Source organism: Podarcis tiliguerta (assembly GCF_965153285.1).
Source record: "Podarcis tiliguerta genome assembly, chromosome: 1".
NCBI classification, from domain to species: domain Eukaryota; kingdom Metazoa; phylum Chordata; class Lepidosauria; order Squamata; family Lacertidae; genus Podarcis; species Podarcis tiliguerta.
The window spans coordinates 122,790,269-122,816,819 of NC_139534.1; the positions used below are offsets into that span (position 1 = coordinate 122,790,269).

The following is a 26,551-nucleotide window of genomic DNA, read 5'->3' on the forward strand; positions in this document are numbered from 1 at the left end:
ACACAATACACTTAAAAGCAGCATGACACCACTTTAAACAGCCATGGCTTCCCCTAAGAATCCAGGGAACTGCAGTTTGTTAAAGGCGCTGAGAGCTGACAGCCCAACCCCTATTCCCCACACAGAGCTACTATTCCCAGAGTGGTTTAACAATCAAGGAACTCTGGGAATTGTAGCTCTGTGAAGCGAATAGGCATCTCCTGACAACTCTCTGCACTCTTTGCAGAGCTCCAGTGATGCTTTGGGGGGAGCCATGAGTGTTAAATTGACGCAATAGTGCTCTGCAGCAGGGGCAATCAGCATCAGGTATGGTTGGACTACAACTCCCATCAGCCTCAGCCAGCAGTGGATGATGGGAGTTGTAGTCTAACAACATCCGGAAGCCCCACATTGGTTACCCCTGCTCTGCACCCTTAACAAACTGCGGTTCCCAAAGGTACTTCGCATCACTTTTAGAACATACACTTCCAGATCTGGATTTTGATACAGCTGTGGCCTCGGTCCAGTATATCTGAAGGAGCGTCTCCACCCCCATCGTTCTACCCGGACACTGAGGTCCAGCGTCAAGGGTCTTCTGGCGGTTCCCTCGCTGCGAGAAGCAAAGCTACAGGGAACCAGGCAGAGGGCCTTCTCGGTAGTGCCGCCCGCCCTGTGGAACGCCCTCCCATCAGATGTCAAAGAGATAAACAACTACCAGACTTTTAGAGGACATCTGAAGGCAGCCTTGTTTAGGGAAGCTTTTAATGTTTGATGCATTACTGTATTTTAATATTTTGTTGGAAGCCACCCAGAGTGGCTGGGGAGTCCTGGTCAGATGGGTGGGGTATAAATAAATTATTAGTAGTAGTAGTTAGTAGTAGTAGTATCACTACTACTACTTGCCCAGACAGGTGGTATGGACAGACATCTGCCCATACCCCAAATGCATGGCAGGGAAGGCAAGCCCACATCTATTGGGCCATGGCTCCAAACGCCTAGCACCAACTGGTCACACCCCGGGCACCCAAGCAATGCAACTGTACACACCTAGATCCTCTTCTTAGTAATGCTGTACATAGAACCATAGAATTGTAGACCTGGAAGTGTCATCTCGTCCAACCCCTTGCAATGCAGGAATCTCAACGCGCAGCCCCCCATCCAATCTGAAACCATACCGGACCCTGTTTAGCTTTGCAAATGTGCAGGCAACAGACAGGCACAGCCAACAGGCTCAAAAGCAGCAGGGTGGCCTGCAGACCTGTAAAGTTGGGTTCTAACAGAACTCTGAGCATGCCTAAACTTTCCACCAATTTTCAACAGAACTACTGCAAATGTTAGTTTGCAAGGTGCACATGGCAGCCTTCCAGATGGTACTGGGCTGAGACTCCCGTAACCCCCAGCTAGCTCGGCCAATGGTCAGGGACGATGGCAGCTGCAGTCCAGAATCCGGATGATAGCACATTGGCTGCCCCAGATGTTGGTGAACTTGTGTAATCTCCAGCAGCCGACAAGATAAGACGGGCAAGGGATGCGAATTAATTACTCTGGGGATTGACACGGGAGGGCGGTTGTGCTTTACAACGGCACGGCAAGGATCTGGCTCGCATGACAGCTGTTGCCACCGGGAAGTTTCCTTCAAGGCTGAGAAGACAGTTGCTTCCTTTCACCTTTGTCTGCTGTCGCAGCTCATCACGGGAAGCGGCTCCTGCTGAACGCAAACTCCAGGCTCGCTTCGAGCAATGCAAATGGAGCTTGTCATGTCTGCTGGAGACGTCACAGGTAAAACTGACAGCCACCAGCCACAGAGGGATTACTCACCCTTATATTTTGCCCCTCTCTTTCCACGATTTAAGCATTTTTATTTTTATTTGCATTTGCCCCGAACTTTCCCCACAGAAACCAGCTCTTTTAAGCTGAATCCGAGCAAACATCAATTTGGGTTTTCCTCGGACTGATGGTTTGCTCCAATCAAGCTTTAAAAAGAGCTGGGGGGGGGGGGGGTTGGCAGGGAAAGCTCAAGGCAAAAAAGGACTCTCAGACCTGGAGCTCCAAATCACAGACTGTGCCTGGAACGAATGGAGGAAAGATAAATGGGAAAGGGAGGTGTGCCTTTTGAACACAACACATGGATGAAAAAGAGGTAGGTGCAAGCCTGCAAACTCACTCTCTCTCTCAGCTCAAATAAAGAACCGACAGGGAAAGGATGGCTCTAATACCTGATCCCAGCTTAGAGAGGATTTTTGCAAGGACAAATACGCCCGCATGGAAGATTAAGGTCACGAGAAACTGCCGTCACTGAGACCAGCCTCCATAAGTCCAGCAAAGAATCCCTTTCCCTTCCCTTTGCAACTGAGATGGGCTTGAAGGGTGAACTGAAAGGAGACTCCTGTCAGTCTTAATCATAACAACAATTGCATTATTTGCACCCCGCCCATCTGACTGGGTTGCCCCAACCACTCTGGGGCATCTTCCAGCAAATATAAAGCAGAATAAAGCATCAAAACTTCCTGGGCAAGGCTGCCTTCCTTCCTTCTAACGCACAAGGGGTTGCCAGGGCAACAACCGGCCTTCAAGACAACGCTAATAATACGTGGTTGAGGGGAGAGGAAGGGGTCGGTCGGTCTCTTCAGCTTTCATCACCCCTGTTCCATACCTTTTGGAATATCGCTTAAGCTGTACTGAGGTGTGCGCATCCTTAAAATATAATTACTGTATGTTCTGGCGTATAAGATGACTTTTGAACCCCGGAAAATCTTCTCCAAAGTTGGGGGTCATCTTATACGCCGGGTATGGTTGTGGCAGGTGGTGGCGGTGGCTGACTTGGAACGGCGACGGGCAGAAGGATGGAAAGCGCCACCCCCACCTCCATCCCTGTCCACCTCCCGAAGAAGCAGCAACCGCAGCAGCCAGTATGGTGTAGTGGTTAAGAGCGGTAGTCACGTAATCTGGGGAACCGGGTTCGCGTCTCCGCTCCTCCACATGCAGCTGCTGGGTGACCTTGAGCCAGTCACACTTCTCTGAAGTCTCTCAGCCCCACTCACCTCACAGAGTGTTTGTTGTGGGGGAGGAAGGGAAAGGAGAATGTTAGCCGCTTTGAGGCTCCTTAAGGGGAGTGAAAGGCGGGATATCAAATCCAAACTCTTCTTCTTCTTCCCCTTCCCACGGCAAGGTGGCGCACGGCTTTGGCCGGGGCTCCAACGAGCTGGGCATCCCCACAACTGCCAGAACGACCAGCCGGTGAGCACAGCCTTCCGCTTTGCTGGACAGCCGATCGGGACTTGCTCGCCTCGCTTCAGGTTGCTGCTGCTGGGACAGCACAGGCAGTGGAGGGGTGCGCGCTCTGCCCCTGGCAGAGCTTGGCGGGCTTTAGGTTGGGGGGCTGCTTCTAGTTGGCTGCAGGCGGGAGTAGGCTTATACGGCGAGTATATCCCAAACTCTATATTTTAACAGGAAAAGTTGGGGGTCGTCTTATACGCCCAGTCATCTTATACGCCGGAAAACACGGTAATTCAATTAAAGAGCAACTACACTGAGCTATACTCCTTGGCCTAGTTATCCTCAGACCCTTTCCAGACATTTATTCTATTTATTCTGTTCTCCACACCAGCCTCGCCCCAAACCACGGCCCTCCAATTAGAACATGAGAAGGGTCTGGCTGCTAGATCAGGCCTAAGGCCAGGCAGATGGCCAGGAAACATGGCGCTAGGCTGGAATTTCCACCAGTGGAAGAGCTAGTGGTTAAAAGCGATAGACTCGTAATCTGGGGAACCGGGTTCGCGTCTCTGCTCCTCCACATGCAGCTGCTGGGTGACCTTGGGCCAGTCACACTTCTCTGAAGTCTCTCAGCCCCACTCACCTCATAGAGTGTTTGTTGTGGGGGAGGAAGGGAAAGGAGAATGTTAGCCACTTTGAGACTCCTTAAGGGGAGTGAAAGGCGGGATATCAAATCCAAACTCTTCTTCTTCTTCTTCTACCATCCCTTACCATTGGCCATACTGAGCAGGACTAATAGGAGCTGGAGTCCAGCAAAAACCAGAGGGCACCTGCCACTCAAGATGGCGGCCTCTCGAGTAATGCCAGAGAGAAGCCTTTCTTCCCATCTCAGCGCATGATGAAACTGGGTGAAATATTTGGCTTACGGGCTAATCCCCAGAGGAGGGAACGCCTGGAATCAAGAGAACCCACGTTTATTTGAAAGTGAGATTTTTGCTTAACCCTGAAATAGAGAAACGTGAGGAAAACAGGGGGAAGGGAAGGAAGAACCTGCCTTGTATTTGATGCAGTTGTATTTGATGTATTTGATGCCCCCCATTTAGCAGAGATTTAGGGTTGTAGTCAGTGCTAATCACACTGAAAAGGAACAGATACGACTAACCTGAGTCCATTAACGGGTCGACTCTCAGTGTGATCAGCAAAGAATGCAACTTTATTATTTATTCCTTTTATTCTTTCTTTATACTGCACCTTTTAAGAATGCTCCCTATATAGGTGGGTTTGATAAAAGCGTCGACGTAAGAAGCAAAATGGCGAGACAACGCAGAATAGCTAAAAAGCTGCCTTAAACATCATCCCTGTATATCCAGATAAAAAGTAATCAAAGAAGACCCTCTTAAGAATAGTAATATGAAGAGCGAGGGCTGCCAGTGGCCCACCCAGTCCAGCATCCTGTTCTCACAGTGGCCAATGTCTATAGGAAAGCTGCAAGCAGGATCTTATCGCAAGAGAAATCACCTCTCTGGCTTCCAGGAACTGCTATTCACTAGCATTATTATTATTATTATTATTATTATTATTATACTGCCCTTCATCCACCCATCGCAGGGAGGTATACAATATAAAACCACAAAAATACATACCATAATAATGAACTAAAACAATTTTTAAAAACCCCACAGTTTAAGTTTGGCTACCTCCGTCCATGGAGGCAGAACAAAGCCATTCTGGCTGGTAGCCACTCATAACTTTTCCCGTCGCAAATCTGCCAAAGTTCTCAATGCCACCCAAGCCCATCGCTGCCTCCTGTGGGAGCGAGTTCAAATCTCACGTAGATCTCATTTTGGCATGGGTAAGGAGAGGCAATCTGGGACACGGGTGACGCTGTGGTCTAAACCACAGAGCCTAGGGCTTGCCGATCAGAAGGTCAGCGGTTCGAATCCCCGCAACAGGGTGAGCTCCTGTTGCTCGGTCCCTGCTCCTGCCAACCTAGCAGTTCAAAAGCACGTCAAAGTGCAAGTAGATAAATAGGTACCACTCCGGCGGGAAGGTAAACGGCATTTCCGTGCGCTGATCTGTTTCGCCAGAAGTGGCTTAGTCATGCTGGCCACATGACCCAGACGCTGTACGCCGGCTTCCTCAGCCAATAAAGCGAGATGAGCGCTGCAACCCCAGAGTCATCTGCAACTGGATCTAACGTTCAGGGGTCCCTTTACCTTTTAAGGAGAGGCAAGGTTACATTGCGCCAGATCCACGATGGCAACCCCACACTCCTGCTGAACGGCTAACTCCTAATCACCGGCAAAATCAAGACTTGCAACAGAGAGAGAGAGAGAGAGAGAGAGAGAGAGAGGCTTGTTTCGGTCCCCGGCCAACTGGTTTTCCCGTACCTGTAATTGCTTTCTTCTCGCCTTTCTCCAGCTTCGCTTGGGGCGACTCGGTCTCTCCGCCGTGCTCCAAAGGCTGCTCTACCCTTTTCATGACTGCACTTTTGAAGCTCATCTGCAGCTGGCTGGTGTATTTCTCATGCTGAAGGGCAAAAGAGAGACACACAAACGTCTATAGCACAAGGGTGGGGTGGGGGAAAAACCTCTCCCAGCCCAAGGGCAACTCTCCCATTCTGAGTAAGCCTTCAGGGGCCGCGAGACAATTTTTGGGTAGAGCAAAATAAGCGTTAAGTTTATTCACAGGCAAGCTTTTTCACACACTCTCTAGCCACTATCCAGGCAAGCAAGAAGTATTGTCGGAGTTCAAGGACAGGAGCGGATTTAATGAAAATTTAATTTGATGAGGCCCTAAACTACTGAAGGTAATGGGGCCCTTTATATGTGATATTTCAGGGTGCAGGCTAGCAGGCGGGGCCCATTACTAACATCATAGGAGCCTACAGAACACAAAACACTGTTGCTGTATGTGGGTTTTATTTTTATTATCTTATATTTTGGAAATGTACATTCAGGGTTTTTTTCCTTTGATTTTTTTTTTTTGGGGGGGAGGGATGGCCCAAGAGAAGAAGAAGAAGAAGAAGAATTTGGATTTGATATCCCGCTTTATCACTACCCAAAGGAGTCTCAAAGCGGCTAACATTCTCCTTTCCCTTCCTCCCCCACAACAAACACTCTGTGAGGTGAGTGGGGCTGAGAGACTTCAGAGAAGTGTGACTAGCCCAAGGTCAGCCAGCAGCTGCATGTGGAGGAGCGGGGAAGCGAACCCGGTTCACCAGATTACGAGTCCACCGCTCTTAACCACTACACCACACTGGCTCTTGAGAGTGGGGCCCTAAGCTATAGCTTGTTTAGCCTATACGTAAATCCGGCACTGTTCAAGGACACATTCCAGCCAGGCAAAAACAAGTCAGGGATGGCGAGAGGTGGGACTTGGGAGTGCGTGTGGACCCAGAGGTTGACCTGAACACCTGCAAACAGGTTGATGTGAATGCTCAGGCCATGGGTCTGAATGCATATGAAGCTGCCACTGGGACAAAGCAAAGCATCTCTGGGCCTAGTCGGTGCTTGGATGGGACTGCCTGGCCCATGGGGGGGGGGCACACCCAGAATCATAGAATTGTAGATTTGGAAAGGAACATCAGAGTTATCTAGTCCAACCCCCTGAAATGCAGGAACCTTGTAACTGAAATTAATAATTTGTCGTTGTTACAGTGTGAGGATTAAACAGGAACGGGGAAATGAGAAAAAAATGGTAGTATTTTGCGGGGGGTGAACAAAGGCAAGAAGCTTGAGGAGAAAAGGGGCTTCCTTGCAGTCCTGGGGCATGGCTCCCTCAGACCCCTTATTTTTAATATTTTAAAAAACTGGCGGGGGTTGGACTTTTGAGGTGGTCTGCCTGCTTGGGAAGCCTGCCTACTTGTGTGTGTGTGCGTGTTTTCTTTTTTTGTGAGGGTTGTAGATGTTCTGCCTGTTGTCGTTCGGAAAGGCGACCATCACTAGTTTTTCTTTCTGCGAAATGGGCTTTGTTTGTGTGTCCATGGCAGCTTCCTGGATTTCTAAGAAGGCTGGAGACATTTCTTATAACCCATTGCTGAAACAAGCCACTGTTTCCAAATACAACCCCAGCCCCGATCTTTTGTGGAAGCTCTTTTGCCCTGCCACAGAATTCACACAAGATCTCCGATCTGCACTGTTGTGTTTCTTTCTTACGATGTGCGTATTATTTTCTCAGGCTCGGGCAGCCAAAACATGGCCAGAATCCTGCCTAACAACTTTGCCTGAGCCATGGACTTTCACAAGAACCTCGTCACCGGCTGGCTTTAAAAGAAAAAGTAAGTGAAATTGCTAATGCTCAGGACTCTGGGCCAAAACCTTGACAAGGGGAAGAAGGCAGCCTATCCTATGGAACAGGTGGAGATATATAATAATCAGCGAAGTACCAGTCTTGGCAAAACACGGAACTGCCAGGTGGGGATTAACTCTGATCTAAGATTGTTTCAGCATACTGCACTGGGTGTTTCTCATGGGAAAGCTCTGAAATAAATGGGAGTGGTGGTGCAAAGGTGCATCTGTGCTTTTTGCACAACACCTGTTCTCATCAACAAGGCTGAATGAGAAGCTGAGAATGAATTGTGCACGCCACACTCACTCTCCTCCACTGGGGTTCGATCACCATCAGTCCTGTATGATCTAACTGAGATTCCTGCATTGAAGGGGTCGGACCGGATGACCTTTGGGGGCCCCTCCCAACCCTATATGAACATCTGGAAGGCCAAATGTTCCCCACACCTAAGCTTAAGCCAATACTATCTACCCAGATGCAGGGTGAGAGTCCGTTTGCATTTCTTAGCGCAGAAAGTATTGATTTGATGTGTGCAGATCTTTCCTATTCTAATTGATTCAAGAGGGTTCTGGAAGCTTCTCTGTGTGAAAGAAACAAGCAGAAGGTTCGTGGTGTTTGGGTTATTCCTTCCGAGAAGCTGAATGCAGCTGGTTTAATCTGGTTCTGTTATCTCTTTCTGTCTCTCTTCCTTCTGGTGTAGTGATCTGTACATAGTATGCTTAGTGTTAAGGTTTAGTCTTATCATAAGTTATTGTAAGTTTAAGTTAAGTCTGCTGCAACTGGATTTCTTATAGACAGTGCCAATCCTGATTGTATTGGATTTCTGACCATTATGCTCATTTGCCTTCAGCAGCAGTAAAGCTCTGCTAGATGAAATATTAATTGCTTCTGGTCTATTTTTTGAGAATCTTGCAACGTGTTTAAGTTTTTACTCTGCTAACTATACGTTGGAATCTGGGAAGACACAAGAACTACCCACTCTGGAAGAATGGCAGATGAAGGTGATGGACTATATGGAATTAGCAGAAATGACTGGCAGAATCCGAGACCAGGGAGAAGAGTTGGTGGAAGAAGATTGGAAGAAATTTAAAGATTATTTACAGACACATTGTAAAATTAATGAATGATGGGTGATGTTGGATTGAGGCTAAGGGGTTTTTAGCAATAATGTTTGAAAAATTAGGAAAAAATGGAATGTTAACAGAGGGAAAGGTAAAGTTAAAAATATTAAGACCAAAATTATGATAAAGGTAAAGAGGGAAAGGATTTGCTGAACAAACAATCGAACTAGAATACAAAGGGGGGAGGTGCGGGGAAGTCGGAGAAACAAGCTAATGTAAGATATGTTCTGAAAGATGAAATTGTTTTTAATTGTTACTATTTTTTGTAAAAAAATTACAATTTTCTTTTTCTTTTTTGTTTGTCTTTTTTGTTATTTTGTGAAAATCTTAATAAAATATTATTTTTTTAAAAAAAAACTATACCTTGGAATCTGCTCTGGATCAATATTGAGTAGAATTCCCTGACACTCTCTACAGGCACAGAAATGACCTTCCCAATATCAGCTGATCTCGTTATCCACGGAAAGATGCAGAGCATGCATCCCACCACTGAGCCACGCAGCCCCTCATTTCTACTGCTAGGAGAGCTATCAGAGGCATCAGATCCCATGCCTCCTATGAATCTGGGAAATCCCATTTCCCCGACGCCCGTTTTGTGGAATTTTGCAAGCTAAGCAGCAGAAAGAAAATGGTGTCGAGCCACTCATGCAATCTCCCTGAGCTGTGGAAATAGTTCACTAGCACAAGAAGCGTGTCATAAATAGCCCCCTTTATTCTCACCCCCCCCAACAAACAAACAAACACAAAAAGGAATGCAAATGCTCACCTTTAGTGCTTCTTCTGGGACCTTGTGCTGGATGTGTTCGAGCACATACATGTTGGCATGTAGAGAACACGTTAAGGAAAGAGGCAGAGGTTGTTTTTTTTTGCAAGACTCATCTACTGTAACATTATTAGAAGCCAACGGCAACTCCTCTCCCAACACGGTCATGTCAGATGATTTCAAAGCAGCCATAAATAAACATTCATCGTACAGCGGCTGAAAAGGGAAAGTGTGTAAGGGGCTGCAGATTCACCATCTGTGACAAGACTGGTTTGCGATGCGGTGCATATGTCAAAACTGAACATTGCTGTTATAATTGAGGTGCAATCCAAATTTTCCCACTCCTGCCAGTGGGGAGCTATCAAAACATCTGCAGGCCTGCTGTTCCTGACAGCTGGGGTGGAAGTTGCAGAGCAGGATGATCAGCCCCAGATCAGGCCCGATGAAGTGATGTAACACTTCAGGAGATCCTGTTAGTCATCCCATGACCAGCAGATTATCACTTATCAATGAGGAAGCAGGACTTCTGGGTTGTAGCTCCCATCTTTAGAATATTGTCCCCCTGGTTGTTTGAGAGGCAGAGACAGATGCCAGCTTTAGATGTGCGCAGCTATCCCATAAGCCAGGACAGCAAGAGGCTATCTGGCTCCTGGGATTCAGAATTCCCCCCCCCCTTGTTTTCCTCCTCCAAAAACTAGGTCTGGTGTGTCTTATAGAGCGAAACATATGGTATAATACAGTTTTGTTCTGTTTCTGCTTACTTTTTAGAAAGTGTCATTTGTTATTGTTGTATATGTACATGAACGGATATAGATCCCCCCCCCAATTATATCTGCCGATCATGATTTGCATAGAGAGAGAGACACAGAGAGAGAGAAAACAGTATATAAATTCTACAAACCAATGAAGAAAAGGAAGTCACTGCGTCTTCAAAAGAAAAAATACACAGCACACCAGCTAGGATCACCTCGCAGCCAAAACTTACATCATTTCTACAAGGAAGTAAAAAAAACCAAAAACCTCAGGTGGTCAAGAGAGGAAAAACAGGTGATTCAGAATCACAGGAGGAGAAAGTTTATGCGATGACATCATTCCTTTCTCCCTGCCTGCCTCTCCCCCCCACCCCCACCCTTCCTGCCAAGTCCTCTTACACCTATCCACCCAGCTGCAATTAAATTAAGCTATACTTCAATTGACAAGGAGGACACTTGAGAGTCCCTGAATGGCTGCACCAATCCAGGGCATGCCCTTGCAACAAACAGAGTGCATGCCATTCATTTCAAATAAGTTCTCCTATGAAGGGTTGCTCACACTAAAAGATTTTTAGAAGAAGGAGGAGGAGGAGGAGGAGGAGGTGGAGGAGAAAAACCACCTAGGAAAATCCCTGCTGGATCAGACCAAAGGCACACCTAGTCCAGCATCCGGTGCTCACAGTGTTAGGCCATCCAAGTCAATGGTCATCACTACTGTACAGAGTTGAAAAAACCAATGCTGTCGCGCAGGCCTCTTCACAGACATAAATGTGGCACCTTAAACCCAGGTTATGGGTGCAACAACGGAATGTCTAGGCGTGCCTTTTAAATAACAAGAATACAAAGCTGAAAATGAATGGACAGCAGCTAAAATATTACATTTGTTTAGTCCTTCCCCCACCCACCCACCTGTAATATTCTTGTATTCTTCTCCAGTTTTCGGAGAGTAGCTGGAAGCAGGGAGGCAGAAAAAGGTCCTCCTTTCCTTCCACTCTACAATTTTTATCTTGAAATCCTAGGCGCAGTACTGCGCCCAGAGCTCAGAAAATGCTCACGCTATGAAACTCCCTATCGCAAAATGTGCCTAGAACAGGCATCCCCGAACTCGGCCCTCCAGCTGTTTTGGGACTACAATTCCCATCATCCCTGACCACTGGTCCTGTTAGCTAGGGATGATGGGAGTTGTAGTCCCAAAACAGCTGGAGGGCCGAGTTTGGGGGGTGCCTGGCCTAGAACAATGGGAGTTTCAAACGCTGCTGTACAGGCTATACGTCCCTGCTTGGTCACTGCTCAGCAGAGGCAGCTAGAAAGTGCACATCCCCTTCCGCCCTCTTGACCGCCATGTTGCCAGACACTGTGGCACAGTGGCGTAGCGTGGGTTGTCAGCACCCGGGGCAAGGAAAGTAATTTGCGCCCCCTAACCCAGGGCAAGGCAAGTAATTTGCGCCCCCCCCCCGCTGCACTGTCCCTCCCCCAGATAGTCCCTCGCTCTCTCTCCGCACCGCACCGCACACCTGGCACCCTCCCCTCCACAGTGGGCGGCGACCTGGCGGATGGGATTCGCACAGCCAGCACTGCAGTGAGAGAGAGTGAGTGAGCCAGGTAGGGGCAGAGAGCTGCGAGTGCGAGCCCCCCCAGATGTTGCGCCTGGTGCGGCCGGCCCCCCCTGCACCCCCCACGCTACGCCACTGCTGTGGCACACAGACGCTGAGCTGTCCAGCTTCCAGAATCACATGGGTAGGGCAGATTCGCTGCCAGAGGAATCCTTGGCTGAGCCTGTGCAGGTGAAAGGAGCACCCTTAAGAGCAAAGAGGGGGAGAGGTGGATGTTTGAGAAACCCAGCTGCGGGTGGTCCAGGTTTGCTCAGGTGACAAAAAGGCTTTCTAGCCATGTCCTGGGCCCCTCAATCTCTCTCGTCGCCAACAAAAACTAATAATAGATAAAGAACCTACCCACGTGACGCTGACACCAAAACCTCACACACACGCCATGTAAAAATACCAGAGTTTGCTATCTGCCCCTTTCTCTCTCTCCTCCTCCAGCCTCATATTGTCTGTAACATTACAGTGGTACCTTGGTTCTCAAACTTAATCCATTCCGGAAGTCCGTTCCAAAAGCAAAGTGTTCCAAAAGCAAGGCGCATCTTCCCATGGAAAGTAATGCAAAACGGATTAATCCATTCCAGACTTTTATAAACAACCCTTAAAACAGCAATTTAACATGGATTTTACTATCTAATGAGACCATTGATCCAGAAAATGAAAGCAATAATCAATGTACTGTACTATAAAATAAATAAGACAGTCTTGTAGATGATAAAAATTAAAATTTAAAAAAAAATTCTTACCTGCACTGATGATAGTCATTGTTTGGATGGGGGGCTTTTTTATCCATTTCCGCAGTCACACAATCAATCAATCAGCAGCTGAACTGGGTTCCACACAGTCACAAAAACAAATTAACTGGGAAAAGCCTCAAAAATGAAAAATAAATAGCAAAAACAAAAGCACCAAACTTAATCCGTTCTGGAAGTCTGTTTGACTTCCAAAATGTTCGAAAACCAAGGGAGCAGCTTCTGATTGGTGCGGGCACCCCAGAAACAATAGCCGACAGCCGCATCGGACGTTTGGCTTCCAAATAATGTTCAGAAACCAGAACACTTACTTCTGGGTTTTTGGCGTTTGAGAACCAAAGCATTTGTGTACCAAGGCGTTTGAGAACTGAGGTACCACTGTAGTCCCATTGAATCTGTAGAAATGGCTCTATGAACTGAAAGCAGAGATGCTATAAGCACTTTTGTTACTCAATCTGTATTTTTTTATTTTTAAGGAAGAAAGGAAAGGCTTCCCTGTTTGTCACAATCAAGAGCAGGCTAAAATGAAAATTCAAAGCTCCACCATGAATTTGGTGCCCATTGCCCAGACAGGCTCCAGGTTAAAATGGAACATAGGACTGTATCCTGGGAGCTTTGTGTGCAGGTAGACGGTGGAACACCTGGGTTGGAGAGAAATGAGAAGGCAAGGCAGGCACACGAATAAAGCAGCATTGTGCAAAAATGCATCTGCCACACCCAGACACCAGGCTCTGCCTCAGGAGCAATAAGTATAGACGCAGCATAAAAGATTGCCCCGTCAAAAGCACAACGAACCGTTTTAAACGGGCAACGTTGACGCAGCTCACATTACAGCTGCACAGAATAGCTGGCTTGCACTTCGCCGACAGAGGAGGGTGGGAGGTTGTTTGGGAATGTTTGGAACCACAAGAAAGGATTGTGCATGTTGCTTTTAGAGAGAGGGGAACAGACCAAGGACAAGGGCACAGTTGGGGAAACCGGCCAGTTTTTGTCGCGGCCGGCAGATGCGTTGCCTTCTGCATGAGAACACTGCTGACTCAGGCAATGCGAGCTATAAAGAGCTGAACTAGAAGGGGACAGGCAGAATGCTTTTTTGGAAAATGCCCATCAGATGGTAGGGAGGGACCAGAGTAAATTGCACCAGGTCGCAGGAATTAGGCACGCAATTTCATCTGCAAAAGATTCCATTTCAGCAAAAGCCCTGCAACCACCGCTGCCCTTTCTCTGTCTCTCTCCCTCTGACACAAACACACCACAAAGATCCGAACAAACGCCAAGGCCTGCAGAGAGACCCGTGTCTGCTGCCAAGATGCACTGAAATGCCAGCCCCGCCACGCTATTTGGGAGAGAGAACCTTGCTTGTCCACAAAGCAGAAATAATGCCCGTTTTTGCACTCGACAGAAAACACAGTGTTGAAATGTAGACGAATTTAAGAAAAAATCAAAAAGCCAGAAGTGGGTATGAACCATGGGGTAATTCAGGAACCTGCTTAAAAATCAATGCCTTGCTAATCAGGAATTTTTTCCCCATTGACCTGATTTTAGCATCAAGGCTGTTTAATGAAAGGAGATCGATATAAATTAGGGGGTGGGGGTGGGGAATAGGCTGGAGGCACAAGTCACACCAGAGAGCTGTTCTCCAATACCACCATTCATCGTACATCTTGCAGGATAAGCAAAGTTTAGCGCACACACCCCATTTACTCTCAGTACCAGCATAATATTATTATTTTACTATTTTATTAAATTTATAATAATATAAATTCATATATTTATATTTCATATATTTATATCAATACAGACCAGATGGTTTTTCCCCTGTGGTCATACGTCCCTCAAACCCACAACATGGCAAACAAATCATAAAAGGAAAAGGGCAGGGACCAAAAGAATCTCAGGCGTCATGAACTCACCAAATAGCACCTTAAACCTGAATTGCAGTTGCCACCATGCAATGTCCAGGTGCTTTTCCCCCAATGGGAATTGTTACTGTTATTATTACTTTCATGTCTATACCGCTTTATATTTTAAAGAACAAATCTCAAAGCAGGTCACAATACCTTAAAACATCAAACGATCCAGAATTAAACCAATTCAAGCTTCAAGGAAAATTATTTCAGATCCTACTCTTCCAACTAACGTTTTGCTTTCCCCAGTTGCCAACCTGGCATCCATAGAGGTCCACATGCGCAAAACACACCCGGCTAATTTCTAACACGGGGCCTAGCACACTAGTAGTCATTGCTGCAGGCTAGTAACCTCTGGGGGCTTGTTTACAAGGCTGATCTACTCCAGCTGACAGCAGCAGCCTGGATGTCAGGCAAGAGATCTCTCCTGGCACCTGCTAATCTCAGGTGTGCAGGATTTAACCTGGAACCTTCTTCAGGCAAATCAAGTGTTCTATCACAGAGGAAATGGTCCGTCCACTTGCCAATTGTTATTAAAACTCCTGGCCTGGGAGACCTAGAGCACACACAGAAAGCGATCGCAACACTGGTAACTGGCTGAAGATACCAGACAACTGGGAGACGATGCTCTGATGAAGAGGTTAAAAGCCCAGCCTCAAAAGCTTCTGCAGCTCCATCTCACAGATGTTTCCAAAAGCGTTCAGCAATTGCATTCTTTCCCTCTGGAGCTGATGCCAAGTGAAAGTTTTTTCAACTGTTTGGGAGGCAGGGATGGAAAGCAAGAGTGCTGTTGTTGCCAATTTATGGGGATCCAGAGGGAATTCCCCACTGAAGCCAACAAAATCCACTGTTTGGCTTTGCTCAAGGCCAGGATGCAAACATTTTTTCATGTGCCAAATGTCCAAAAACCTCCAAGAGACGGAGGGTGAAATCTAAAGCAAGCTCTTCCACGAGAGTCTCAGGGAAAGAACTTTGCTTTCATATCCTGCATTTCATATCCTCAGAGTGACCTATATTAACTCACGGTCCAAATACAAACCGCCACAGGCATTGGCGAGGGGGCAGGATAACTCCCTCAAGGCACGCACACACACACACAAACACCACCATGAGGATTCAAACTGCCTTAGTATCCCCTCCTCCCTCCCATTTCCTTTTCCTTGTGTGTTGTGTCCTTTTAGATCAGCAGTTCTCAACCTGTGGGTCCCTAGATGTTGTTGGACTACAACTCCCATCATCCCTGAGCTCCGACCTTGCTAGCTAGGGATGATGGGAGTTGTAGTCCAACATCATCTGGGTACCCACAGGTTGAGAACCGATGTTTTAGATCGTGAGGCTGAGGGCAGGGACCGTCTTAGGACAGAAGTTTGCGAGCTACTACTACTACATACTGGCTACAAATGCTGCAAATTAATAAATGAACAGAGTTACAAATTCTGCAAATAAATATGCAAGTTATAAATGCCGCAAATAAATACACAAGCAAGTTGCTCACAGCAACCCTGTGAAGTACCATACTTTTCCGTGTATAAGACTAGGTTTTTTTCTTTAAAAATTATGCTAAGAAGTTTGGGTGGTCTTATACATGGATTTTGCATAGGGTGCACGTTTGATTGGTTGCTGCCACGGCTGTCAGTGGCAATTGGGCATGTTATTGGTTGCTGCGTCAATGGGGGGTGTTGATTGGCTGACACTGCGGTAATTGAGCAGGTGATTGGCAGCTTCTGTCGGTGAGGGAACAGACGAGAGGCGGATGTTGCGACGCGTCGGGGTGGGCAATTTTTGGCAATCCCCCCTGAGCAATCCTCCGCAAAAAAAAAAAGCAATCTGGGCAATCCTCCCCCCCAAAAAAGTTCAACAACTCTGTGCCATCTCCCCCCATTTTCCTACATTTGGGTCCCCAAAAATAGGGGGCGTCTTATACATGGGGGGGGGGGCGTCTTATACACAGAAAAGTACGGTAGGTTAGGCTGAGTGCTAGCAATAGGCCTCAGGGTCACCCCTTGAGTTTCACAGATGAATGGAAGTCTCAACCTGGGTCTTCTCAGTCCTAGTCCAACATTTTAACCACTATACCACACTGCCTCTCCAAAATGAGGCTGCAAGAGAGTGCAATAACCATAAATTTCATTAAGGAGTGCATTAATTTCATTGTACACAGGTTGTACATTGACAATAATGGTATTATTATTATTATTATTATTATTATTATTATTATTATTATGGCGGACTTTCAGGAGTGGACAGTGCCCCATGAAGTCAGGATTGGCTCACGGTGGGAAGGAAGGACGTTGCTAAGGGTCCCACAAAATTCTGCCCATAGAGCACGCCCAAAAAGGATATCATAGCCGAAACGGATCACATCGTTCAGTCTTAGCGTGATGTACTTCTGGTCTGGAATCCGCACATCATTCACAAAGGTCTGTGGAGAAGAAGGGCAAAACGTCATTTAAAAGACTGTTGTTGTTGTTAAAATTTGTATGCCACCCTGCATCACGGGGCAGTTCACAACAGAAAAATACAAAACGAGAATACAAAATACATAAAACAAAACCAGTAACAAACCAATAACCTCCCTCCCACAAACATACCATTTGTGGCCCTGAATATAAGTCTCACTCCCCTCCCCCATAAATTCCAACAATGAAAAGTTAAAAGCGCGGCTTAAATTCATGACCTTACAAAAAATGGCTTTTACGATATTGCTGCTGAAACAGACCTACGGCAAAACGAAACGGGTGTGAGTGCCTGCAGAATTTTAAGGGAGTGTCTTATATTCAAGTGCGGCTTATATCCCGGCCAATACGGTATTTAAAAATCCATAGAATGCTAATGAGTTGAATGCGTGGGGGCAGACAAACGGTTTTCACCTAGCATCTAAATATATGCAAGGAAGGTGCCAGGCAAGCCTCTTTGGAGAGATCATTCCGCAAACGGACGGGCCACTGCAGGAAAAAGCCCTTTCTCATGTTGCCATCCTCCAGACCTCTCAGATGATGATTGCAGGGTTTGGGTCGGTTCAATTGCGGAGAGGGGGTCCTTGGGGTATTGCTGTCCTGAGCCATTTAAGACTTTATAGGTCAACAGCAGCCTTTTGGATTGGGCCTGGAAATTACCGTATTTTTCGCTCTATAAAACGCACCAGACCACAAGACGCACCTAGTTTTTGGAGGAGGAAAACAAGAAAAAAAATATTCTGAATCTCAGAAGCCAGAGCAGCAAGAGGGATTGCTGCGCAGTGAAAGCAGCAATCCCTCTTGCTGTTCTGGCTTCTGTGATAGCTGTGCAGCCTGTATTCGCTCCATAAGACACACACACATTTCCCCTTACTTTTTAGGAGGGAAAAAGTGAGTCTTATAGAGCAATAAATACGGTAACTGGCAGCCAACGAGGCATCCTTCAGATGTTATGGACTACAAATCCCATCATCCCTGACCACTGGCTATGCTGGCTGGAACTGAACAATACCTGGCTAACCGAACACCACACTGACTAACCCTGCCCAGGCAATGCGACAGACACCCTTTACTGCGATTGCAGCAATGACACACACACACATACTTTATCCGCCTTGAGAGAGATTCAGAGAGATGCAATTGGTTTTTGCCGTATTTCTTGAACGATCCATGTGCGGAGAGGCTTTCGGACTATTCACCCAAGCAGAGTACGAATTCTACACATCTGCAGGCAGCCCACGGAATCTCAAAGTGGTTTCGCCTTCCTTGGCATCACAGCAAGGAAGAGACTCTGAAATTTGATAAGCGGGCAATGCTAGAGAGCAGCCGCCGTCTAGTAAATGTGTTTGCTCTGAACTTTAGAGCAGAGGGTTCTCAGACGTCGGCCTGGTGAGCTTTCATAAGTCAAGACCTTGGGCTTTTGAAATAAAACCTATTTGAGGCCCCACGAAGATAACAATGACAAAGCAGCTAACACAGTTCAGCTGTGAAGAGCTATGTTCGTTCTAAGCCCAAAGGTGGGCAGCACAGGAAAATGGGGAAAGGCCATAAGATCTGTAACAATAACAATAATAATAATTTATTATTTTTACCCTGCCCATCTGGCTGAGTTTCCCCAGCCACTCTGGGCGGCTCCCAATCAAATGTTAAACACAGTACAGCATTAAATATTAAAAACTTCCCTAAACAGGGCTGCTTTCAGATGTCTTTTACAGATAGGATAGCTGCTTATTTCCTTCACAACTGAAGGGAGGGTGTTCCACAGGGCGGGTGCCTCTACCGAGAAGGCCCTCTGTCTGGTTCCCTGTAACCTCACTTCTCGCAGCGAGGGAACCGCCAGAATGCCCTCGGAGCTGGATCTCAGTGTCTGGGCAGAATGATGGGAGTGGAGACACTCCTTCAGGTATACAGGACCGAGGCCGTTTAGGGCTTTAAAGGTGCTGTATACATGTAATAGAGCATAGCTCAGTCAGTAGAGCATGAGACTCTTTAATCTCAGGGTCGGGGTTCAAGCCTCACATTGGGTGATAGATTCCTGCATTGCAGGGGGTTGCACTAGATGATCCTACAATTCTATGATTCTACCTGCACTGCATACAGATGGTTTCAGGTTCAATCCCAGCCATCTCCAGGTAGTGACTGGAGAGCACCTGCCAGCTAGGTGTATAAGGCAGGTTGCTACGTTCCTAAAATGACAAGAGTACAACAATCCAGGCAGCACTGCAAGCATCTTGAGATCTTGATATCTAGGAGCCAAGGATGTCAGGATGGCCAATGACTTCCCTGCCATTAAAAGAGGAGGGTCCCTTTGCAACTGTAGCCCCATCCAATGAGGTGCCCTCAAGCCATCTGCTGGGAGAGTTTAGGGAAGGAAAGGTCAACCTGCAGGGAGGGAAGCTGTCTCTTGGTGGAACAGGCTGTGTTCCACTGCAGGGTATTCAAGGTGGAAAGCTCACTGTGCAAATTCAGCCATCGGCACTGGTCTAACCGTGGTCCTTGCCCGCTGTGTGGACCAGAATGAAATCACATAGACTGCATTCTGGGGACCAGACATGCAGCTCTGTTTTGTATCCTCGACATAAAAAAGGTAAAGGTACCCCTGCCCGAACGGGCCAGTCTTGACAGACTCTAGGGTTGTGCGCCCATCTCACTCCGAAGACACTTCCGGGTCACGTGGCCAGCGTGACATCGCTGCTCTGGCGAGCCAGAGCCGCACACGGAAACGCTGTATACCTTCCCGCTAGTAAGCGGTCCCTATTTATCTACTTGCACCCAGAAGTGCTTTCGAACTGCTAGGTTGGCAGGCGCTGGGACCGAACAACGGGAGCGCACCCCGCCGCGGGGATTTGAACTGCTGACCTTTCGATCGGCAAGCCCTAGGCGCTGAGGCTTTAACCCACAGCGCCACCCGCGTCCCTCTCCTCGACATAGCCCTTTCCAATTAGGCCAGCCAAATGGATCTGCCGCTAGCCAAGGCCAACTAATTGGAGCAAGCCTGGCAACCGCCCGGGGTGCCAAATTCCCAGGGGTACCTAAGCTCTGTTGTGCAAATGTCTTGTAGAGAGAAAGTTATGGCGTGCACCTTTGAAGGACAAGCACAGAGGAAGCTGGGCAGCTCCTTGGCTGGATAAGATCCTCCTCCTCCTCTGCTTTGCATAGCTTGTAAAAGCTTGCGGAATTCAGATTTCTTTCCCTTGCCATTTTCACGCAGCGGCAGCTTGTGGCTGCTGGATTAGTTGGGGGTGCAAAGAGGGCACAGAGACAGGTCTGAGTTGCTCTGGTTTTGTCTCCCATCCCAAGGGCCAGATGGAGAAGCCTAGGGAGCCACATATGACCCCTGAGGTTTTTCACCCAAGGCGCTACTGGAGGTCTGCTGCAAAGACAGCTTCCGAGCCCCTGCCCTGAGCCTAAAGTACAAAGCCGCTCTGCTCAGTCAAGGGTGTGCACGTGCAAAGAAACAAATGCCTTCCCTCCACCCTTAAAATGCAAATACGTTGCAAACATGTGCTGGCACGCTGGAAAAGCCGAGCCACGTACAGCTGCACTTGGATTTGGAAATCCAGAGCACAAGCAATCTTTTGCAGATGGGACTTGCACAGCAAACAGAGACAGGAAATTATGTGCCGCCGTATGTTGCCACAGCGACAGCACAGATGTAAAACAGTGGGGCTCGCACAAGGTTAAGAAGGGGGTTTGGGGAGCCAAAAGAGAGAGCTCTGTGCAGCAGGACATATCTGAAACCATTTAAAATCATTTCACTATGTGCCTTGTGCAAGGTACATCTTTTATGCAAGCTAAGGCCTGTTGCAGACATCAATAACTCTGCTGGGTGGGTCTTCTTACCTACAGCTAGGAGATCTCATGGGCTCAAACACTCTGTCCTGCTTCCTTCCTCTCTTTCTACTTTCTACCCCATCCCCTTTCATTCTTGAAGCTAACCATGGTGCAGCGTAGTTTTGCTATAACCACGGTTGTGCTCCCAATCTCAATTTGAAACAATGCTTCAGAAGTGGATTTCGGCTTTAGAAGGGTTAGGCCAGGGTTTCCCAAACTCGGGACTCCAGCTGCTTTTGGACTACAACTCCCATCATTCCTGACCGCAGGTCCTGCCAGCTAGGGATGATGGGAGTTGTAGTCCAAAAAAAAGCTGGAGACCCAAGTTAAAGAGCTGCCATATTCATCTAGTCCCAGCAACAAGGTCTACCCCAGGGATGGGGAACTTCTAGCCTTCCAGATGTTGTTGGACCCCAACCGATTATGGGAGATGGTGTTGGTCCAGATATGTACATGCAGTAGAATACAGGGGCAGAGTAGCTGGGAGATTGTCAACCTGGGAGATAGTCATGCATGAGTCAGTGGTTCTGCCTGTATCTCTCTGTATATGAAATACTTGTATCTCCAGTACACAATCACATTGACTGAGAGTTCCTCTTCCTTAAAGGTAAAGGTAAAGGTAAAGGTACCCCTGCCCGTACGGGCCAGTCTTGACAGACTCTAGGGTTGTGCGCTCATCTCACTCTAGAGGCTGGGAGCCAGCGCTGTCCGCAGACACTTCCGGGTCACGTGGCCAGCATGACAAGCTGCATCTGGCGAGCCAGCGCAGCATACGGAACGCCGTTTACCTTCCCGCTAGTAAGCAGTCCCTATTTATCTACTTGCACCTGGGGGTGCTTTCGAACTGCTAGGTTGGCAGGCGCTGGGACCGAGCGACGGGAGCGCACCCCGCCGCGGGGATTCAAACCGCCAACCTTTCGATCGGCAAGTTCTAGGCGCTGAGGCTTTTACCCACAGCGCCACCCGGGTCCTCTTCCTTACAGGATCTATAAAGTCAGACTCCTTCTCAGCAAGAAGCTCAGCCCTCAGTTCTTTCATTTCATGCCATTGAAAACTTTTCAAAGCTCACTTCTCCGAAAAGCTTTTTTTTTTTTTTAAAGTGTTTATTTAGTTTTCAAAAGTTTATATACTTTACCACCAACAATACCTCTGATTTATCCATGGTTTCTCTGAAAAGTTGTCTTCCTTTATTTCAGAGGTCAGGTCTTATTTCTTTAGCGATAAAAACTTCCAAATGTTTTCTGATGGAATTCCTCCCTTTCTAACAGCCCAAAAGGTTTTTTTTTAAATGCTGCTGTTTATTTTATTGCAGGCAAACTCTGGCCCTCCAGATGTTTGGGACTACAATTCCCATCATCCCTGACCACTGGTCCTGTTAGCTAGGGATGATGGGAATTGTGGTCCCAAACATCTGGAGGGCCGGAGTTTGCCTATGCCTGTTTTATTGCTTACCAGCGGGCGCAGATACTCTGTAGAAAACTATGCACATAGAAAGCAATAAGCAGTATTCAATGAACTTATTGTGCTACTTTTAGGGCTTGTGCAATGACATCTGCTCCAGAGGGTTGTGAGTAAGGAGTAATCCTTGGGCCAGCAGATTGAATGCAACCCAAAACTTTCTACTAAAATTACAAATGAAGCTGCCGGTAAGGCCAAGTACCTTAATACAAGGCGAGTCGTAATACAGATAGATAGTATTTAATTTGGACAACAGAAATATCTGAAATACGTCAATTAGGAACATAAGAAGAAGAGCTCTCCTGGATCAGTTGAAGGGCAGTATCCTGTTTTCACTGAAGTCAACCAGATGCCTATAAGAAGCCTGAATGCAGATGGTCCTTGGACCTGATCCAGCAAGTTCTTCTTAAGTTCTACAGCAGAAGACACAACTCAGAAGTCTTGTTTCAATCCACGAGAAAGCAGAACAACCCTTGCCAGCATTGCTACCAGTCAAAATGTCTTTCAGGCCTTTGCGGACCTTCCATAACAGGAGGAGGAAGAGGAGAAAAACTGAACGTCTGGCAGATCTAGCAAACACTATGAAGCATCTATGGAGGTACAGCTGGGGCTGGCCAATCCATTATACCCAGGGGTTCCACCAAAATAGGCTCACTGTCCTTCCATAATTAGCACCAACCCTACTGACTTCGCGTTGAGATGCTTCAATCGCCATCAGCACATAGGTCTCTGGAGCGCTCCCAGCAAAGAAAATGGAAACACGCAGCCAAACACCAACGGGAATGAAGCCAAGCCATCCAGCAGCCCACTTCCTTACTTACCCCATTTAAGCTTCCCAAATCCTTCACCCAGTGCTCATCTTTCTCCTTGTCGTAGTTGATGACGGCATGTTGCTTATCCACACTGCGAGACTGGGGGAAGGAAGGCAGAGTTTTGTGTTAATAATTGTTTATTTATTTTTTTACCAACAACCAAAAGACAAACAATGAAAGCCCCCCCCCCCAGGTGTCTGATACATTGGGTATACATAATCAATAATAACATACTCAAATCAAACATATGTACAATTCTATATACCTTTAACACTACTCCCTCCACAAGGTTTATTTAACTTTTAACATTTTAATTGCCCCAAATTGTTCAAACCTACCCAAATAATTCAAGATCTTCTCAAACCAATCCTTCTCAATGACCTTAAACCCTTTCATTTTATGTATCTTCACAGTTAGATATTCTAAGATTATAATATTTTTCCATTTTTTCCTCCATTGGTTCACCCCTAGCTCTTCTGTATTTTTCCAATTACTCACTATAACCTGTCTGGCTGCAATCACCATCAATTTTACCCGTTTACATTCCTCTTTTGTTACTAACTCGGTGCTACTCAGGCTAATAAGAACCATTAATTTAGATATTTCCACCTTCCTACCCACAATTCCCAGTATTTCTATTCCGATCTGTTTCCAGAATTCATTAACTAACAGACAATCCCACCACATATGACTGTACGTTCCCATTGCTCCACATTTCCTCCAAGAAGGCAGAGTTATACATGTCAGTTCTGCAAGACAAGAAATTGCTCTAACAGCTGCAGCAATGTAGCAGGAGAAACTTCTTCAACATAAGAGGGAAATGTACCTACTGAGTCAGTAAACTGACCTATATTTATCATAATTTAGGAGCAGTGCCCTTTGTTCCAAGGGCACCCAAGGCAACATACAACATTACCTGCTAGGGTGTGTGCCTAGTCCTGGCACCTGTTCCAGTGTGACGGCATAGGTCTTACCAGTGTTTCTCAAAGTTGGGTTCCCCCGGCTGTTGTTGGGACTACAACTCCCATCATCCCTGACCGCTGGTCCTGCTAGCTAGAGATGATGGGAGTTGTAGTCCAACAGCAGCCAGGGACCCAAGAAAAGCAGATGAGATAGTAAACAGTTGTTCAGGGACTGGTGACTTCAAGGCTAGATTATTGCAATGAGCTTGGTGTTGGGCTCAACCCAGAGGCTGCAGTTAGTGCAATTAAGGCTGCGCCTACATGGCTGCTGATAGGAGGGAGACCCTGTCAGAAATCTGCACCGGTAGTCCATTTGCTACCAAGGCAAGTTCAAAGTTATCAGGATATAAAGCTGTTTACAGTTAGGGGCCAGTTTAGTTGCTGGATTTCTTTACCCAATATATGCCCACTAGACTGCTTCGATCTGCAGAACTGGCACTGTTACAAGTGCCGCATAATATTGGTCCACACTTGTAAGACATCAATCTTTTTAACGTGGCAGCACTTAAAACCTTGGAACTCCCTGCCAATTGACACTAGGCAGGAACCTTCCCTGTGCTCTTTTCAACGCCTGCTTCAAACATTTTCATTTAAGCAAGTCTATCTGAACATGTAGAAGTTGTATGTGTTTTCTTTCTTTTTCCCTACTGTAGATTTTAATCATTTTTGGAATGTTATCACCAAATACCTGTTTTTAACTGTTTATCAATAGTTTTAATGTTTTGTTTTATACATTTATAAACCCCTTACAGGTTTTTCTTACAATCAAGCGGTATATAATTTTTGGTAAATAAAGTTTAAAAGAAATAAACCTGAAATGTAATTGATTATGTAATCATTACATTCTTCCAGGCAGTTCATTCCAATGCAAAAGCCATTCATTTCAATGCATAGGAGATGCAATACAAATGAGGGGCCGGGGGGTGGGTACATCATCAATTGCATATCAACAGCAGCAAATGCCAATTGTATTCGCTGGATCCATTCTGGACAAAGGGCAAACAAGAGAGCACAGGTAATTTCTGCTCCCTTTTACAACATCCCTAGTCCAGAGTTTTAACACCTCATCTGCATCTGTCTAAGAATGAGGCTACACCAAAACAAAACAAATGTCAAAAAGCAGAGCCATGTTACTTAATTGTGTGTTTTAGGGGGACTTCACACTTCACAGCACATAGCAGCCCCCGGTGCACACAAAGGACTTTGTATAAATTCCTAACATGAGAACTTGCAGCTTCTAATTTGCGCAGGGTAAACATTGACACAATCTGCACCCTGCCGACCCTCTCTAAATAAATGGACAGAAACAGGAAGTTAGTCAAAGCCGCTATGCATGTTTTCTTCTAATAGGGCACTCCTTGAATGTGCAATTAAAGCTTCGCAGGTGCTGAGCAAGTGTTTCTATTTCTTTGCCGCAACCCAGAAGCAGGACCAGGGCCCCAGCACCATCACCACTCGCCAAACTGACAGGATGGGGGAAAATGGATGCAAGGAAGGTTTGTTAGGAATGCAAAAGCCCTGAATACAGGAACATAAGAGCCTGCTGGATCAGGCCAATGGCCCATCTGGTCTGCCAGGATCCTGTTCTCACAACAGCCAAGCAGGTGCCTGTGAAAAACCTGCAAGGTAGACATTAACACAACCACACTCTCCCCACTTGCGATTCCCAGAAACTGGTATTCGGAGCCACAATGCCTCCGACAGTGGAGATAGCCAAAGGAACAGAAGTTGTTAAGTGATGGAGAGCTCCTTTCCATAAACATTATGGGACACTGCCTGCCCTCTAGCCTAGCTATCTGTCTCATCCAGCATGCTGCTACAGTGGCATGGGAAGCACAGGTTTAGCTGCCAGCTGCGTCCCTCCAGGCCCTTATTTGGCCAGCATTAGAAATTAGCTAGGTGCCAGGCAGTGGCGTAGCGTGGGTTGTCAGCACCCGGGGCAAGGCAAGTAATTTGCACCCCCTAACCCGTGGATTTGCACCCCTAACCCTAACCCCCAGATATTGCGCCCGGTGCGGCCGGCCCCCCCTGCACCCCCCACGCTACACCACTGGTGCCAGGCGAGTTTTTGCGGCAGGCACAGGTCCAATTGTGACCAAGTGGAGATCTCTGGATGCCAGGCTGGCAACTGGGGAAAGCAAAATGTCACGTAGAGGAGGATCTGAATTATTTTCCTTGAAGTTTGAATTTGTTTTATTCTGGACTGTTCTATTTGATGTTTTAATGTGTTGTCAACCACTTTGACAGTGGTTTTTGACCAGTGTGCTGTGCCACCCTGGGGTGCCTTGAAGGATGGTCAGGGGCACTGCGGGCAACCCTGGCCTCTGTCCCTCTTTCCTTCCCTCCCTCCTCTGATGCCCTCTCACGTCTCTGCCTCCCAAAGGCTTGCACAGCTGTTTGTTGCATCAGCCCTGGCTACAAGTTCCCCAGGTGAATGGTGCCTCTGGGGCTGACTGGGGGGGTGCTTCCCAGGCCCCTGTGGGGCAGTAAGTGGAGGCACCTCTCTTTGGGGGAAGGAGGGTGCAGCTCAGAGACCAGGGGCAACAGCCGCTGATGCCACCCAGAGGACTCCCAAGGGAGGGTGTTCAAAAAGGGGTGAAGAGCTACCAGCCCTCCAGGCAAAGGGTAACTTATTTTGTTCATGTTGGTGC

The 26,551-nt window shown here is 47.1% G+C and overlaps 1 protein-coding gene across 11 annotated transcripts in view; it reads right to left on the minus strand.

The window, feature by feature from the left end:
- The window catches only part of CEP170B (centrosomal protein 170B), an 89,484-nt gene that overhangs the window by 50,784 nt on the left and 12,149 nt on the right, over window positions 1-26,551 (minus strand). For 6 of the 11 annotated variants that reach the window (XR_014509531.1, XM_083433412.1, XM_083433411.1 and 3 more), the window contains exons 3-6: window positions 22,948-23,037; window positions 16,722-16,800; window positions 9,370-9,428; window positions 5,583-5,721 (exon numbers count right to left, since the gene is read on the minus strand). Coding sequence is in view for 10 of the 11 variants with exons in the window: in XM_083433412.1 (XP_083289538.1) it covers window positions 5,583-5,721; window positions 9,370-9,428; window positions 16,722-16,800; window positions 22,948-23,037 (367 nt within the window). In the remaining variant the exon portion in view is untranslated. Of the gene's footprint in view, window positions 1-5,582; window positions 5,722-9,369; window positions 9,429-16,719; window positions 16,801-22,947; window positions 23,038-26,551 lie in introns of all 11 variants that reach the window. The other 5 variants (XM_083433407.1, XM_083433408.1, XM_083433404.1 and 2 more) reach the window with 1 other exon arrangement.